The sequence below is a fragment of the Heloderma suspectum genome, chromosome W (genome assembly GCF_057233095.1).
Source record: "Heloderma suspectum isolate Gila_16-S chromosome W, 16-S_ref, whole genome shotgun sequence".
NCBI classification, from domain to species: domain Eukaryota; kingdom Metazoa; phylum Chordata; class Lepidosauria; order Squamata; family Helodermatidae; genus Heloderma; species Heloderma suspectum.
In genome coordinates, this window is record NC_139475.1 from 65,156,552 (window position 1) to 65,174,746 (window position 18,195).

General features: G+C 42.6%; 1 protein-coding gene and 1 pseudogene across 6 annotated transcripts in view; both read left to right on the plus strand.

Moving 5' to 3' along the window:
- Positions 1-18,195, plus strand: part of LOC146334100 (E3 SUMO-protein ligase PIAS4-like) — a 74,721-nt gene that overhangs the window by 18,216 nt on the left and 38,310 nt on the right. For all 6 annotated transcript variants that reach the window (XM_084825150.1, XM_084825156.1, XM_084825155.1 and 3 more), the window contains exons 3-4: positions 1,847-1,931; positions 17,863-17,904. In XM_084825150.1, the coding sequence (XP_084681276.1) occupies positions 1,847-1,931; positions 17,863-17,904 (127 nt within the window). The remainder of the gene's footprint in view (positions 1-1,846; positions 1,932-17,862; positions 17,905-18,195) is intronic.
- Positions 3,128-10,325, plus strand: LOC146334101 (uncharacterized; annotated as a pseudogene).

Sequence of the window (18,195 nt, forward strand, 5' to 3'; positions counted from 1 at the left end):
TCTCCTCTTGTAATACTGGAACCCAATGGGGTCATAGCGAGGCTCCTCAGAGGACAGATATATAACCTTGGTGCCTCCTCAGATAAAGGCAGACCAAAGGGAAGTCTGCCTGCTCCCATCTTTGACACCTGCTCCCAATGAGCTTTTCTGCATGGATGTGGATGTTTTATATGTGGGGCGGGCACAGACTTTACTTTTAGTCTTGTAAATATCCCCCCCAAAAGTTACTAGCCTGCAATTTTTTTTACTAGCTTGCTATGGGTTGGCAGAGAAGGGATGGAAGAACTCAGTTCTTCCTTCAGCTGCCCCAGTGTGTTTCTGTGCTCAGTGTGGAGAAGGGGACTTCCCTCGCAGCCCACTGGTTTTCCAGGCTGCATGGGATTCCTGGTCACCCATGTTGACCGGACAAGTCTTTAAATAAAAGGCTGTCCTGTTTATCAGGAGGCAAGGCCTTGCTTTCTCTCTTGGCTTCTCTTCCTGTCTTGAACCAAGTTCTTTAACTTGCCAATGGAGAGAATGAGAGAGTTGTCATGGATCAAACTGTTTGTTGCAGCTGAGAAATGGAGGCATGCTTGTCCTCTCAGACCAATGTGGTAGATTATTTTTAGGCACAGATGGGCCCTCCTCCAGATGTTGTTGGACTGCAACCTCCATCAGCCCTAGGCAGTGGTCAGTGATGATTGGAGTTGCAGTCCAGCAACATCTGCAGGGCCACAGGTTGCCTGCCCCTGTTTTAGTATTTGAAGCAGCAAGCCTTCCCCCACAAAAGCCCCCTCCCTGATAAAATGGTTAGTCTTTGAAGGTGCCATGCAATGTTGTTGTTATTCTCTTGAACCACGACTGATATTTCTGCTTCCTTCTGTTTGGTGAATTTACTGTACATCCAAGACCATAACGTGCATTGTAGGTGATGGGGCAGAACTACCTGGACAGTACCACTTCAAGGATCAGGTGTGTGTATGGGGGGAAGTGTTAGCATGTTGGAATGCTCCCCCATGGGAGGCTGAATTCCCCCTGTGTGTAGAAAAATAGCATGCCAGGGAGAGAGGGTTGCACTTAATTTTGGCCTCCTGCCTTTCTACATGCAGTGATGCTCGTCTGTGCCAGGTGAAGTCTTCCTTTTCTTTTTAAAATTTGCCTAGGCTGTTTGGCATGTGTAGTTCGCTTGCTGGGTTTATCTCAGCTTTGCATTTAACAACCCGCTTTGCCACCATAGGCGACCAGGAATTTTATGCAGGTGAGTGAGCAGGTTGGTGGAGGAGAGATGATTCCTCCCTTGCTAGTCCACTTAGAGTAAGGCGTTAGTGTTTTTTCTTTACCAGCCTGCTAAGAGGCCAGTAGCCTGCATTACCATACTGGCTGCAGAGGTGGGGGCTTCCATTCTGTGTGGTCAGTATGGAAATGCAGGCTACTAGCTTCTTAGGTTAATAATACTTTTCTTTAACAAGCTGATCATTTGTGTGGGCTTATATACAAGGCTTGTTCATATGGCTTCTTAAATTCCCGTTTCAATCTTCTGTGGTATTTGTCCTAATCTATTATTGATTTCTGTTTCCTTTGCGGAATCTTTCATGTATGTTTGAAAACCAATAAATCACTTAAAATAAATACATTGCAGTCACACACACCCATCTGCAAAGGAGCTCTTGGTCCTGTTCCCCTTCCTCCAGGTAATGATGTGACATGCCAGCCAGCTGAGTTACATGGGTTTGGCTTTTCTGCCTTTGTCTCGGTCAAGGCGCACTCATGGATTCTGGTTCTCCTGCCTAAGACCATTTTTGGGGAGCAATAGTTTGCTTCTCTGCTGCATTACCACCTGATCTTCCTTTTTGCTTCTTGTCTCCAGTCCCACAGAACAACGAGAAGCTTCAAGAGAGTCCTTGTGTCTTCGCCCTGACGCCGAGGCAAGTGGAGCTGATCAGAAATTCCAGGTATTCCATGGGGCTTCCTTGCAATTCGTATCCTGGGACAGGGAGAAGGTTGAGCTCAAGTGACTTATAGTACATCAGCAAGGGCTTCTGACTCCCAATAGTTTTGACGAGTAAAATGGAAAGCTATTTCGTAGTTTTGTTTTGTTTTAAAAAAGTCACCTCTACCATGGGCTGGCCTTGTGCTAATCTAAATGTCGTCCTCCCCTGCTTCCCAAGGCAGCTTGCAGCAATAAAATAGACTGATACAGTAATACAGCAACCTGAGCTGAGGGAGATGAGAAGGAGAACAGGGCGTTTCCACCAGCCCTGCTGAAAGACTTAATCTTTCCTCTTCTTCCCTCCCCATTCCTTTTTCTTCATGTGTTGTGTCTTTTTGGATCATAAGCCTGAAGGCAGGGACTGTCTTACTGAATTGATTATATGTAAGCAGCTCTGGGAGCCTTACATGATACTTCAAATAAATAAAGAATACTTCATAATAATACTTCAGGTAAATAAAGAAACCAGCAAAAAAAAAAATCTGGTCTAAAGACTGGTAAAAACCTACAACACAATTGCAGCTATGAACCAGAACAGTCCAATAGAACATAACCAGGGAAGGCCCTTTGAGACCTTTGGCATCACAGATTTAAGGCACCCTGCCACGAGGCTGGGAAAGACACAGGAGCAGGCACCCTGCAATTTTGGACTGGTGAGAGACTGGTGAGAGAAGAGAACTGGGGGGAGAGATTTATTCCATCACGTTCCAGCTCCTTGCCACTCCTTGTAACAGCTCCCCCCACCCCCCAATAACTGTGGCCTTGTGTCAGCCTGACACTGCTTGTGGGGTGAAGCCACCTGTTGAAGATCTCCAGCCAATCAGAGCAGAGCGCTACCTCTTAGCCCTTTGAGACCTTCAGCATCACAGAGATTTAAGCTTCCCTGCCATGAAATGGCGGGCTGCCGCTGGTGGGCCGCCCTGGCAGGGGTGTCCCCAAAGGGGGCGCACCCCTTTGGTTTGCCCCTTCGGGATGCCATGAAGGTGGCGGTGCCTCTTACTTTCTCCTTCTTCCTTGGTTTGTCTACTTTCTGCTTGTCTGTTCTGCCTGTTCTATGTGAGTGGGATGTCCCTGCATGAGAGCAGGGATTCCCTGACAACAGTTGTATCTATATGTTATTGTTTGCCCACCCTGGGTGAGAAATGGGATCAGGGTGCCATGTACCAGAGTTGCTTCTTCTGCCCATGGTGGAAGCCTGTGGTAGTTAGAAGCGGGGCCTCCCCTGGGTGAGAACCATGGGGGATAACTGCTTGCCACACTCCAGGTGAGAGATGGAATGAGCATGAACTAGTGGAAGTAGATTGAATGGCTAGGAAATAAGCACTTGTTCTGTTGGTTGGCAAGCCTGATGTCTTAGCTGTGACCAGTGGCCGCTTATAACCACAAGCTACAAATGGTGTTTGTTTGGCTGGGATTGAGTGTTGGATGAGTGGAGTGTATGTGTTGAATGGCTGAGGGTACGTTGGAATGGGGGCTGGATGCTGAGAGTGTGTGGGTAGTTTTGGTGTGGTAAGGATATGCTTGGGAAACTCTGACAGGGACCCATGGAGGGAGCACCACTATCCCAGTGACTTAGGGCAGAAGGAGGTATGGCAGGAGGAGGGGGTTGGGACATCAAAGTAGAATGGGTCACAGATGTCTACACAGTCTGAAGATGGGTGGGGGGGGGTCCAAGTAACCCCCTTTGTCATGGTCAGACCATTTCCTGGTGAGACTTGAACTCACGGTGTAACTTCCCTCCTGCAGGGGTGGGGGACCCATTCAGATGGTCCACCCCAGGGGACTGATGGAATCCAATGCTCTTAGGGATTTTCCAGTGGAGAGAGCTGGTGATCCAGCCGAGTCCCTAATCTCACTGTGGAACAGTGAGATGCGGAGAGCCATCGACTTGATTGCACCTGAGTGCCCTTTCTAGTGCTGTAGAGCCCGCTCCACTCCTTGGTATACTGGGGAGCTGCAGCCAGTGAAATAGGCTGGCTGTTGGCTAGAGTGCAAATGGCGCAAGATTTGAAGTGAAGGTGACCGCGCACGCTCTAGAGCACATAATCGTGCCTATTCCGTGGCGGTGTGGGCAGCAAAGAAGGCTTATTTGGCTGCCTCCATTGCATCCTTGAGTAGCTGTCTAGCGGAACTTTCTCAGGTGGTCCGGGGGCTGTTAACACTCTCCCCAGCAAATGGGGCCCTGGCCCCGTCAAGGACCTGCTGTGACCTTTTTGTATCGCCCTTTGAGGACAAAATGACTTGTCTCCGCAGTGAACTTGACATTGTTATCACAGTTCCAGTTGAGGTGTCTGATGCCACCATCTGCCCAACTTTGTGGGATCAGTCCCAGTTGCTGTGTCCTGCTGATGTGGACAAGGTGCTTGGAGCAATGCGACCGACCACATGCCCTCTCGATCCCTGTTCCTCCTGACTAATAAAAGTTAGCCAAGGGGGTATGACTGGGTGGTTCTGGATGTGGTGAATGCTTCCCTTCGGGAAGGGGTGGTCCCTGCTGTCCTTAAGGAGGCAGTATTGAAGCCACTCCTGAAGAAGCCCACTCTGGACCCAACATTATTAGACAACTACCGCCCAGTTGCAAATACCCCTTTTCTAGGGAAGGTACTTGATAGGGTTGTGGCGGAGCAACTGCAGGCACTCTTGGAGGGTACTGATTATCTGGACCCATTCCAGTCTGGGCTTCGATCTGGTTATGGGACTGAATTAGCCTTGGTTGCCCTGGTGGATGAGAAAGAGGGAAGGGGGAGTGCAACCTCTGAATTCTGCTTGAGCTCTCATCGGTTTTTGATACCATCGACCACAGTATCCTCCTGGATCGACTCTATGGGATGGGTATCGGAGGCACTGTGTTACAGTGGTTCTGGCCCTACCTATGGGGCCGTTTTCAGAGAGTAACATTGGGTGACCATTCCTTGGCCCCTCGGCAGTTGAACTATGGGGTGCCACAGGGTACTATCTTGTCCCCAATGTTGTTTAACATCTTTGTGAAGCTGCTGGGAGCGGTCATTAGGGGATTTGGAGCCAAGTGCCATCAGTATGCTGATGACACACAGCTCTATCTCCCTGTGACATCTGAACCAGGAGAGGCTGTGCAAGTCCTGGACCAGTGCCTGAACTCAGTAATGGGCTGGATGAGGGCCAGTAGACTGAAGGTGCATCCTGGCAAGATGGAAGCCCTGTGGGTGAGTGGTTCCCGAGTACGGGAGATAGGCTCATTGCCTGTTCTCGGTGGGGTTGCACTCCCTCTGAAAGATCTGGTCCATCATTTGGGGGGTACTCCTAGTTCCATCTCTGTTGCTGGAAGCCCAAGTGGCCATGGTGGCTTGGAGTGCCTTTTACCAGCATCGGCTGGGTTGCCAGCTACAGCCTGTCTTGGACAGGGATAGCTTGGCCACAGTGGTACGGGCATTAGTAACCTCAAAATTGGATTACTGCAATGTGCTGTATGTGGGGCTGCCCTTGAGGCTGTTCCGGAAACTAGAGCTAGTGCAGAACGCAGCAGCTTGGCTGTTGTCAGGAGCTGCCCCTTTTCAGCATGTAACTCCTTTGCTGAGGGAACTGCACTGGCTGCCTATTCACTACTGGGCCAGGTTTAAGGTTTTGGTACTAGCGTCTGAAGCCCTAAACAGCTTGGTACCAGAGAGAGCGCCTTCTCCGCAATCACTCACATGTCAAAGACCCCCACTATTTGATAGTAGGCTCCAGGGGGAAGCCCCTAAAGTAACCTCCGAGGGAAACCTGTATGTTACCTTCTGGAGATTGCCTCAAACAATGCAGCCAAACTAGGGTGGGTAACTCTAGGTGCCCAAATAGGCAGCATGCAGCATTATATAAATTAGTGAGAAATATAATTCCTCAGTCGGCTAACAACCCTGTGGAGCAGGCTGCATTGCATTGCTCGCACCTTAGGCACAGCCCTACACCTATAGGCGCAGGTGAAATTACGGTCTACTTCACAGAGGAAGAAGCAGACCTGGTGAAGCACTTCCAGGGTTTCACTACCCCTGAACAAGAGGAGCTACTGTTTAACCCCTGCTCTCTTCAGGAATTACTGAATTACCATCAGAATAGAGGGGATAAGTCACAGGGTGAAGTGAACGCTGAATCTTCCTTCAAGTTGCATTTTCATGAAGGATTAGCTACCTTGGGAAAACTACTGCCCCCAGATGAAGCTGCTTTGTTAGCATGGTTTACGCTTCGGCCACCCAAGGGACAGGAATTATCCATTAGGGGTCTACTTTTTCTGCAAGATTCTTTGTTCTCCCTCCTGAGAGATGAGAGGGGTGTTCCCACTTGACCACTGGCGCACTCCTACTCAGGGATAACTCCTCCTTTGGACATTTGCTCTACCCCTTGATCCCCCCCCCCAAGTCTCTTTGAACTGTTGACTAAGCGGCAGACAGGTTGAAAAAACATATTTAGATTTAAAGATTCTGTCTTGGAATATTTCCGGATGGCATGGCCAGATAGTGGATAAAGAGGTCATTACATACCTACAACAGTTTCAGATAATTTTCTTACAAGAAACTTGGGTGGAGGACGTTTCCTGTCTACATTTGCAGGGTTACAGGGCATTCCCTAAAGCTGCTGTGATGTCATAAAAGGGCTGCTGCTGTGGTGGGCTGGCAGTGTTTGTTTCGATAGAACTAGATGGTAGCTGCTGAATGATAGAGCCCCAGTTACATAATAACATCCTGATGTTGCAGGTTATCACTAATGGTGCTTCCCTTTTCTGTATGTTCCACCAGAGAACTCATCGCCCTCACCCCAAGATGTGTGGTTACCTTTGGAATCTGCTCTGGGAAATTACGAGTGCCAGTCTGACAACTCCCGCATCATTTTGGGAGGTGACCTAAATGCTCGTATAGGACAAACTAATTCAGAGCTCTTCAAACATTTTGGTCTTTGCCTGAATGACCTGTTCTCTCTGGACAGGCATTCTCAAGACAGGAAGTTTTAACAGGAATGGTTGTAGCCTTATTATGCTGTGTTACAAGTGTTTCCTATTAATTTTGAATGGTAGTTCGAAAGATATATCTTCCGGGCATTACACATTCCTTTCCTCTAGGGGAGCCAGTATAGTAGATTATTTTTTGATTTCTCCAAATCTAATCCTGGATGTAAAAAGTTTCTCAGTGGAAGATTGGCCAGAGAGCGACCATCTTCCTATTAAGCTTGTCATTCAATTGCCAGTGAAGCCAACTCAGGGGAAAAAGCACACATTCTTTTGAAATGGTCACTGCCAGCCATAGACGGCTCAAATGGTCTGAGTCCATGAGTTCAGTGATAACTGACTTGTTATATAGCCCAACTTTACTGGGACTGAGAAATCAAATTCTAGTGGGTCATTTGGAGGTCTTGGAGGGTTGCCAGCAAATTGCCAAGTACCTAACACCGTTTTTGGTACGATCTGGTCCCATGCCTGCCCCCCGCCCAGGTAGAACCAGCTGGTATGATAAGGAATGCGGGATCATGAAAAAAGAATTAGCAAGGATTACCCGTAGCTTTAAGCGCTTCAGATCAGAGGAGTGTTATAAGACTTTAATTACAACCCATTCATCTTATAAGTTTCTAATGAAAAAGAAGGCGGAGTCTATTAGACAAAGATGGATGGAGCTGGGATTGGCGGCGAGACAAAAGGATAATGTCAAATTTTGGAATTTGATCAACTCAGAGCTACACTTTTATTTTTTTTAAAAAAAGAACACACACAACAACAAACACACAATACACATACACTAAAATATCTCTTAAGATTGTAAGATATCTACCTTTGGCTCCCCTTACACAACAAATGCTCATTATTCTCTAGTTCTTATCTTAGTTATATATCATACATTGAGTTCACAGACATTATCCCATTGCTCTCCTAATTTTAACAACAACAAAAGAATTAACCATCTCAAAGTACAAACTCCACATACATAGATATCATTTTCCTCTATTTCTTGTACAAATTCTATAAAAGGTTTCCAATCTAACATAAATTTAGTTGTTGATCCCTCTTTAATTATAATAGTAAGATTTGCCATCTCTGCCAGTTCCATCATTTTCATGATCCACTCGCTCACAGTTGGTATGGTTTCATTCTTCCACTTTTGTGCATACAATAACCTTGCAGCCATTGTCATGTAGAGAAAGAGGGTTCCCCCCTTCTCTTTTACATGATTATCTGTTAGCCCCAATAAAAAAGTTTCTGGCTTCAATTCTATAGTAGTCTTTAATATTCTTTGAGCTAAAGACTGTATTCATTTCCAAAATGTTTTAGCTTTTTTACAAGTCCACCATAAATGATAAAACATTCCCTCTTGATCTTCACATTTCCAACATTTTCCAGAAACACTTTTATACATTTTAGACAATTTAAATGGTGACATATACCATCTGTATATCATCTTATAAAAATTCTCTTTACTTGTACATAAAGTAAATTTAAAATCTTTTCCCCACATACTTTCCCACTCTTCCATTGATATATTATGACCAACATTTTGTGCCTATTTTATCATACAATCTTTTACTTGTTCATCCTCTGTCTCATACCGTAACAGTAATTTATACAGTTTAGCAATAACATGTTCATCATTAGTACACAGTGCTGTTTCAAACTCAGATTCTGTTTGTTCAAATCCACCATTTTTCTTATCTGTTTTAAACCTTTCTTTAATTTGCAAATATGAAAACCACTGACATGCATGACATTCTTCCAGTAAGTTTTCCCTTGTTTTTAACTTATAGTCCCCTTGTGACAGTTCCAGTAAATCGTTATATCTTATCCATTTATGCGTGCTATCAAATCTCTTCTATGCATTGCTTCTTGTGAAGATATCCAACGTGGTATTTTTTGATAGAGCCTTAATTTATATTTATTCCAAATTCTTAATACACCCTTCTTATATAATGGTTATTGAAATCTACATTCACTTTTGTTTTACCATACCGCAAATAACTATGCCACCCATATCTCAATTCATGTCCTTCTAGTTCTAAAAGTTTTCTGTTTTTCAACATCACCCATTCCTTCATCCACATCAAGCAGCAGGCAGAAAAATAGGTTTTAAAATCTGGTAATCCCAATCCACCTCTTTCCTTTGCATCTTGTAAAATTTTTATTTTAACCCTTGGGGTTTTTTTTGCTTGCTATATAGACTTCGTCGTACCTCTCTGCCACTGCTTAAAAGGTAAATCCGATGTAATAATGGGTATCATTTGAAACAAAAATAACGTTCTAGGTAATTCATTTTGATCGTTGCAATTCTTCCCAAAAGTGGTAGTTGTAATTTTTCCCATTTTAATAGGTCTTGTTTAATTTCATTCCACACTTTAACATAGTTATTTTGAAAAAGCATACAACTCACATTTATCAAAAATACTCCCAAATATTTTACTTTCTTTTCAATTTGGAAGCCAGTCTTATCCATCAACTTTTTTTCTTGAACATCCATATTCTTTGTTAAAATTTTTGTTTTCTGTTCATTAACTTTGAACCCTGCCACTGCTCCAAATTCTTTTAATTTTTTTCATTAAAATTTCAATTCCCTTTTAAAGGAATTGGTTCTTCCAACATAAACACCAAGTCATCTGCAAAGGCCCTCAGCTTATATTTCTCCTTTTTAATCTTTATTCCTGTAATTCGATTATCTTGTCTTATATCTCTGTTCAATTGTTCTAAAACCAATACAAACAATAGCGGTGACAATGGGCAACCTTGTCTTGTTCCTCTTTGTATCTCACAAGGTTTAGTCAAATCCCCATTTATAATTATTTGAGCCTTTTGATCGGTATATACCGATTTCACCCATTTTATAAAGTTTTCTCCAAAGTCCAATTCTTCTAAAGTCTTAATTAAAAATTTCCAGTTGAGATTATCAAATGCTTTCTCTGCATCTAAAAAGATCAGAGCTGCTTATTTTTCCAAATATTCCACCACATTCAAGACGGTTCTTACCTTATCTCTCATCTGTCTCCTTGGTAAGAAACCACTTTGGTCCTCATATACAAACTCCTGCAATCTTTTCTTGAGCCTTTCTGCCAAAATTGTTGCAAATATCTTATAGTCATTGTTAATAATGAGTTTGGTCTGTAGTTTTTTGTTGAGGTTAAATCCTGTCCTGCTTTAGGTATTAATGCTATATATGCTGTTTTCCATGTTTCTGGTATCTCCCACTTTTCTAAAATACTGCTCATCATATTTTTCGACGGTTGTAAAATTTCTTAACACTTCTTTTAATATAATCCTGATATTCCATCTGGTCCTGGAGTTTTTCCCGATTTAATTTTTTTTATTGCTTCCACCATTTATAGAATCATAGAATCATAGAATAGTAGGGTTGGAAGGGGCCTACAAGGCCATCGAGTCCAACCCCCTGCTCAATGCAGGAATCCAAGTCAGAGCATCCCTGACAAATGGCTGTCCAGCCTCGTCTTAAAGGCCTCCAGTGTGGGAGAGCCCACCACCTCCCCAGGTAATTGGTTCCATTGCCGTATTGCTCTGACACTCAGGAAGTTTTTCCTGATGTTCAGCCGGAATCTGGCTTCCTGTAACTTGAGCCCATTATTCCGTGTCCTGCACTCTGGGATGATCAAGAAGAGATCCTGGCCTTCTTCTCTGTGACAACCTTTCAAGTACTTGAAGAGTGCTATCATATCTCCCCTCAGTCTTCTCTTCTCAAGGCTAAACATGCCCAGTTCTTTCAGTCTCTCTTCATAGGGCTTTGTTTCCAGTCCCCTGATCATCTTTGTTGCCCTCCTTTGAACCCTCTCCAGCTTGTCTGCATCCTTCTTAGTGTGTGGTGCCCAGAACTGGACACAGTACTCCAGATGAGGCCTAACCAGTGCTGAGTAGAGGGGAACTAGTACTTCCCGGGATTTGGAAGCGATGCTTCTATGAATGCAGCCCAAAATAGCATTTGCCTTTTTTGCAGCCACATCACATTGTTGGCATTTCATTTACTGTTATTGGGCTATTCATCACTTGTTTTTGTTCCTTAGTAATTTTTCATAAATTTTGTTTATGAATATATTTATTAATTCTGGAGAGATATCCTGTCCTTTCTACAAATTTGAACAATGGTGATAAAAGGCTTTCTGAATTGCCACATTATTGGTGAATTCTAATCTACTTTCCCTTATTTTCACAATTGTTTTCTTTTCTTTTCATTTTGTTTTCCTTTCTAAGTTTATAGGCCAACCATCTTCCTGGTTTTTTAGCAAATTCAAAATTTCTTTGTTTTACAAAGTTTAATTTTTTTTGCATATCCTGAACTGTTAACACTGACAATGGTTGTTGGAGTAATTTAATCTGTCAGAGGACACTTGCCTTTCCTGGTTTTTTCTTTAGGAATTCTTTCTCCTTTATCTGTTTTAGAATATTTTGTACCTTCTCTTCTCTGTTCTTTTTCAGTTGCGCGTTTTGTTGTATAAAATAACCTCTCATGTAGGCCTTACTTGCATCCCATACTGTTCGGATAGTTATTCCCTTGTCCAGATTCAATTCAAAAAATTCTCTCAATTTCTTTTTAGTGTCATCCACAATACTTTTATTTTGAAATATTTCATTCAATCTCCATCTAAAAGTAGTGCTTCTTTTCACATATGACATAAATATAGAGTTATGGTCCGAAAATGATCTTGGTAGAACTTGTTTTTTGCCAATATTTGTAGCAAGCTCTTTAGTTGTCAGAATCATATCCATCCTTGAAAAAGGTTTATGTCTTTCTGAAAAATATGTATATTCTTTTGAGTTTCCATTTTTATTTCTCCATACATCTACTAAGGCCAAATTGTCCATCAATTCAAAAAAGCTTTTAGGTAATTTCCCTTGATTACTCTTTATTTTTTTCTCCGATATTCTATCAATTTGAGGTGCAATCACCCCATTCCAATCTCCCATTAAACACCAACTGTCAAAAGTTAGATCCACGAGTTTGGATAAGAGATCCTCATAAAATTCCGCTTTGTGGTCATTAGGTGTATAAACCCCTAAAATCACCGTTGATAACACCATTCAGTGTAATTTTAACTTCCACAAAATGACCTTGTTCATCTGACAATACCAATTCCAGTCCCAAATGTGGCTTAACGTATAAAACTACTCCATTTTTCTTTTTTTGGCTTGCTGTTATAAACTCTTCACCTAATTTTTTATTTATTAAATATTTGGTATCTTTGTTAATATGAGTTTCTTGTAAGCATATTATATCTTGTTTCAATTTTTGTAGAATGCTCCTTTTGAGGAGCATTTGCCCCATTAATGTTCCAAGTTAAAAATTTATAATCCATTTAAAAAAATATAAGATTAAGGTACATTCTTAATTTCCACCTCTTGCACCCTGTGTGCTGTCCTCTTCTTGTACATCAGATTGTGGGTCTGTCCAATCTTTTCCATAAATTTGAAGGAACTCTCTTGCTTTTTGAACTGAGTTCAACTTAAATCTCTGTTCTCTGTAAGAGAAGACCACATCTTCTGGGAATTTCCATCTAAACATGATCTTTTTCTGTTTCAGGATTGTTGTTAAAAATGCATAATCTCTCCTTTTCCTCAGAAATCTCCCAGGAATTTCTTTCATGACGATAATCTCTTTGCCCACCATCTTCAATTTAGTTTTATATTGCTTCTGGAGAATTGAATCCCTTGTAGTTTTCTTTACAAAATGGACAATAATATATCTGGGTAGACCTTTTGTTTTTGCATATGTCGAATTCAGTCTATAAGCTTGATCTATTTCCATTTCCATGATTTTATCTTCTTTACTCAAAAAGGCTGCTATAGTCTTTACCAATTCCATTCTGAGGTCAGGTTCTGCGCTGCCATAACTTTCCGCGACCCCTCTAAAACGTAACAAGCGTTCCTTGTCTTTAAGCTCAAACCAAGCTAAGGCATCCTGCTCACGTTCTAACTCCGTAGTTACAATTTCTGCATTATTTTCCAGTACTTCTGCTCTGTTTGTCATATTTTAAATTCTTCTGTTCTTTGATTTAATGCATCTAATTTCTTAAATTCTTGTCTCAATTCTTCCTTCGTGTCTTTAATCTCCTCCTTTACTTCCAATACTTGCCTTTCCATCCATTTTTCTATATGTTGTTCAAAGGTGCCCATCCTTTGTTCTATGCATAGTTCAAAAGCCTCCATCTTTTTGCTTATAGCATCTATAATAATCTGTGTTTGTTCATCCAAGGCCATCTTCTGTATGTTTGCTTCTGCTCAGGTACCTCTTCCTTGCTTATAGATGTTGCTTTCATCGATAATTTCGTAGCTCCCGTTGGAGTCTCGTTTAAGGAGCCCTTCCTGGATTTAGTATTTCTACTTAGATGTTCTGTAGGCTTCTCCCAGGTATTCACTCTGCTACAAGTTGTTCTGATATCCTTTCCTGGTTTATCCAAATTCATAGCACTCATTCAATTATCTTCTTCATTACTTCCTTTATAAATTAATCTATCTGGATATCCAGTAAGTTATTGATCCTCCAATCCCAAAAGAGATCTCTCTCAGTATCAAAAGGAGAAAAAGAGATTAAAAAAAAGAACATGAAAAGATTTTTCATAAGCTGCTGATTTTTTTAACATCCAACAGGTGTCAGCAATACTCCTTCTTTACTAAATTTCACTCAATCAGTCCACAAGTTGATCTTATTCCAGCCTATTCCAGGCTTTCTGCCGAAGATTTATTTATTTTGACTTTGTCGCGTTCTCAAGGTCATGCAGAAGATAAAAGCAACTGGACAAAAACTTTCAGCCATATAAATTCAGACATTAAAACCTTCAAACAATGATTTAAAGAAATAGAAAGTTAATTAGACTGTAATACTTATTCAAAAATGCAAACAGTCTTAGTGTACTCTCTTTTTTTCTTCATTTGAAAGGACCTCTTGAGCTAAATTCACTTTGTAAAAGTCTGCAACTCCTTGATTTTAATTCAGGTTAGATTTATACAACTACCATACTTTCACTTTTTGCTGTGCAAGTGGTGCTTGCTGGTAGTTTAAGTTTCCAAATACTATCTAAGATTGGAGCATGCCCGTCCTTATATTCTCTTAATTAAGGGTTTCAAAACAGCGTTTCAGTAGATGTTTATCTCCGGCGACTGACCTTACTTTTGAGCCCCTTTGCATCCTCCACAAAGGCAGCTGTCCTTCTAAGATTTCATCTGGATGGTACTGCAGGCTTCCCCTTTATTTTCCAGGGGAAAAAAAGGTTTCTCAACCTTTTCACAGCTGTTTGAAAGAAGCGACCTGAGGAGCCCCGCAAGTCACTGCCAGGATGACATGGCTCCTTACCAGAAATCAGAGCTACACTTTTCCATGCTCAAATTAGAATTTCACATCCCTGGTTCATTATGGCAACAACATTTTGAAAACATTTTCCAGGGACCCGCCCCTATAGAGGCTAACCCTGCTTGTATGGATTTCCCTGACTGGCCCCTGGTCTCGGTCTCGGAGATCAAACATTTACTCCATAACCTGGTGTCCGGCAAAGAACCTGGGGAAGATATACTCCTCCCAGAATTAATGCAATCTTGCCTGGTGGGCCCCAGTGCTGACGAAGTTGTTTTCACATATTAATCTAACTGGAATCATCCCTGCCAGGTGGGGGTCCAGCATTATAGTTCCGCTGTACAAAAAGGGCGAAAGATCAGACCCTAAGAATTACAGGCCAATTAGCTTTTTGGACATAGTTTCTAAAGTGTACGGAAGATTCCTGTTGAATAAATTGGAAGCATGGGCAGAAGAAAACAACATTTTTGCAGATGAACAAGTGGGTTTTCGGCCGGGGAGGAACACAATTGACCAATGTTTTGTGCTGTCCCATCTGATTTGTAAAAGTCTGAATAGGCCTGGAGGCAGACTGTATGTGGCCTTTGTGGACTTCTGCATTTGATCTAATAAATAGAAACTGTTTATGGGAAAAATTGTCATATACAAACACTGATAAGCAGCTGCTGTTTTTGGTGCAGAAAATCCACTCTCATACAGATCTGAAAGTTTGTGCTGGTCTGTCAGGAGCGCTCTCCAGAAAAGGGAACACCAGAAGAGGTGTCAGACAGGGCTGTATACTGGCCCCATTTTTGTTCAATTTTTATGTGAACAGTTTAGTGGCAGATTTTAAGTTCCCTGGATCACTTCCCTCCATCTTCAGGACCCCGAAAGGTACAAATGTTACTTTATGCAGATGATATGGCCCTTCTCTCAACCACTCTAGTCGGTCTAAGGAGACTTTTAAATACACTTAGTTTGGTCTGCAGACAAGAGACGTTGGTTATAAATTATTCCAAAATGAAGGTTATGGTTTTTTCTAAAAGGAAACGACTACAGAAATGGTGCCTGGATGAGCGCATAAACAATGTTCTAGCTTCAAATATTTTGGGGTACAATTCTCCTCAAATGGCAGCTGGAAACCCCACATAGAGGCAGTAAAGCTTGCTGTCTGGAGGACTGCTAAAGCAACCCTATCTTTCGGGTGGTGCAACGGTGGTTCTCTGGTGGGCCCAACCTTGGAAATATATCTAGCTAAAGTGCTTCCCCAACTTCTGTATGGTGTAGAGATATGGGGTCAGGGTCATGGCCCAGCAGTTGAGACCATTCAAAATAAATTTTTGAGAGAGCTGCTGACACTTCCACTGGGGGTCCCTTCTTCCTTGCTAAGATTGGAAGCTGGAATTATGTCAATCAAAGCAAGACTAGACAAAGCTCTCATCCTTTATGGCAAAAGACTACTGAGCTCCACTGATGGAAACCTGGCACAACGAAGCTTTCTTGAGCAAATTGATGAGGGTGGTTGGGTCCAGCGTTGGCTAATGCCTTCTCAGGCCTATTTTGAGGATCCCCGCAATTCCTTAACTATCTTGGATAAGCGGAGTATCAGAGACAGAATCTCCGAAGCAGATTGCCATGAAACTATTCTGGCTAGTCAATGCCAGGCCTTCTTACCATGGTTTTGTCTTTTCAAAAGAGAACAATATTTCCAGGATTTAACTTTTGTGGCTCTCAGGAAGGCTTTTACAGCCCTTTGTTTTCAAACCATGCCAACTGCTTACTTGGATGGGAAGTACAATGGGATCCCTCTGGCTCAGCGGACCTGTATTTGTGGCTCTGGGGAAGTTGAGGATATAGTACATTGTCTTCTGCATTGCCCCTTGTATGAGGAATCTAGGACCCGCCTTTTGCGGGGGGGTCGCCTGAAAAGTAGAGCTGGCAGATCTCCTGTGGAAATTATTTGTGATCTATTGGCAGACTATAACAAATGTATTATGAGGGTTGCATCTTTTGCAGTAGCAGCTCAAAAAATCTGCCGTAACTTTTTAATTACATCTCCTATGAATTGCCAAAGAGATAATTTATTATAACATAAACCAGTATGAGCTTGGCCAGTTTGTTCGTTTGGTATATTTTCGTTATATAAACTGTTTTTATTCTTAGCATCAGTTTTTAATGAACTTTTTTAAACGTTTGTATGGTTATTTTGTTTTACTGTGGCCCGATCTTAGCATTTTTAAAAAATCTTATTTTCTATTTCTATTTTCTGTATAGCCCCCTGGATTCTATTTTTAGGTATTCATTATCTGATGCTTTCGGTTTGGGCTTATATATAACTGTATTGTAACTTATATTTGTAAAGGCCTTTGTGCTATGGACAAATAATAATAAACAAACATATTAAAGAGTGCCTTCTCCCTTACCAACCTGCTCCTGGTGTTTCCACATGGACCTGTGGCCCAGCTGCAGTCCACCAGGAAGAGAGCTTTCAGCGTAGTGGCCCCCTTCCTGTGGAATTCCCTGGCCCTGGAGGTCAGGCAGGCACCAACATTGTGTTGCTTCTGGTGCCTCGTGAAGGCATTGCTATTTTGAGAGACCTCCCCTGAGTGACCAGCTGCGGTTTATGAAGTTCAGAATCTGTTCTTTTAAAATGTTTTAACCATTTAATTATGGGGTTTTATTTTTCTATCTTGTTGACAGCTCCAAAATCTTTGATGTGGAATGGTATATAAATATTGTAAGTGAAATATGGCCAGGGTAGCTTTTCAGGGCCTTCCTGAAAGCCTGCCATGATGAGGCCATTACTCTTAGCATCAGTGTTCCTCACCTGTAAAATGGGTGCATTAATTGCTTACCTTTGTGCAGCTCATGTGGCCGCTTTGAAGAGTCTTGTGTTAGAGTCCCTGATGTATAGAAACTTGGAGGTAGGTTTGTATATACAGTGTCTGGCTCAGGGAGTGCAGTAGGTGATTCCATTGCCACTACCACCATCCCCTGTGCACACTGTTGTGCACCTGGCTGTGATTAGTAGACCTCAGGGTTCTAATGAAAAAAACCCATGGTAGATCCCAGAATCCCAGAGTCTGTCCAGCCTGTCCTACACTTCCCTGTTAGCTTCCCCTTATCCAGAGGCACATTTTCCTCTTGGTGGGTTTTTGGCTAGTCTTTCTTCAGTCTTGTGGCTTAGAGCTTGGGGGCGGGCAGGTGCCAGCCCACATGGGCCCTCCTGGTACTGCTCTGAGGATGGGACCCTTTTGCCGTGAATGGGTCTGCCAGGCATTTCTTGTTCAGAGTGCTATACAATTAACTCAAGCACATCTGAGCAATGATCGGGATTTAGCTGATGGGAAACTTGTCCTTGGGGCTGGGAAGACCCCAGAAAGATCTCTCCCTGTGCCCCCATGCCAGTTCTCCCCCTGTGCCCCCCATGCCAGTTCTCTAATCTAGAAATTGCAAATGAGAATACTTTGATTTTGCCTACTTCGGTAGACCACTTAGAGTTCATTGCAAAATTTAGCAGTCACTCGTCGATTGTGGTTTGCAATAAACATTTCTTTCTTTTGTTTTTTTCCCTCCCATGTAAAATGGATGCTTCATCTGTGTGGGTTTTTCTTTTGTGTTTTTCTCATTTGAACTTGGCAGGGAGTTGCAGCCAGGTGTGAGATCAGTCCAGGTCGTCCTCAGGTAAGCCTTGAAGCCACCAGAGATGGTAATTAAACCCCCCTGAGACAGCAGTGGGGAGGCTATGGAGTGGGTGGAGGGAGGTGATAAACGAAGGCAGTGATGGAGGCTGAGATCCTTCGTTCGCTTATGCTAAGAGCTTTGCTGCAAATCAGTTCCTTGGGTCCTGGGCTTCTGGTGGCTGGGCAGAATAGGAGTTGCAGTTCACCACATCTGGAGGTTTGGGAAGGCTGCTTTAGCTGATGCTTAAGGCATCGCCTTGCCTCTTGACATGGGGCATAGCACCAACAACAC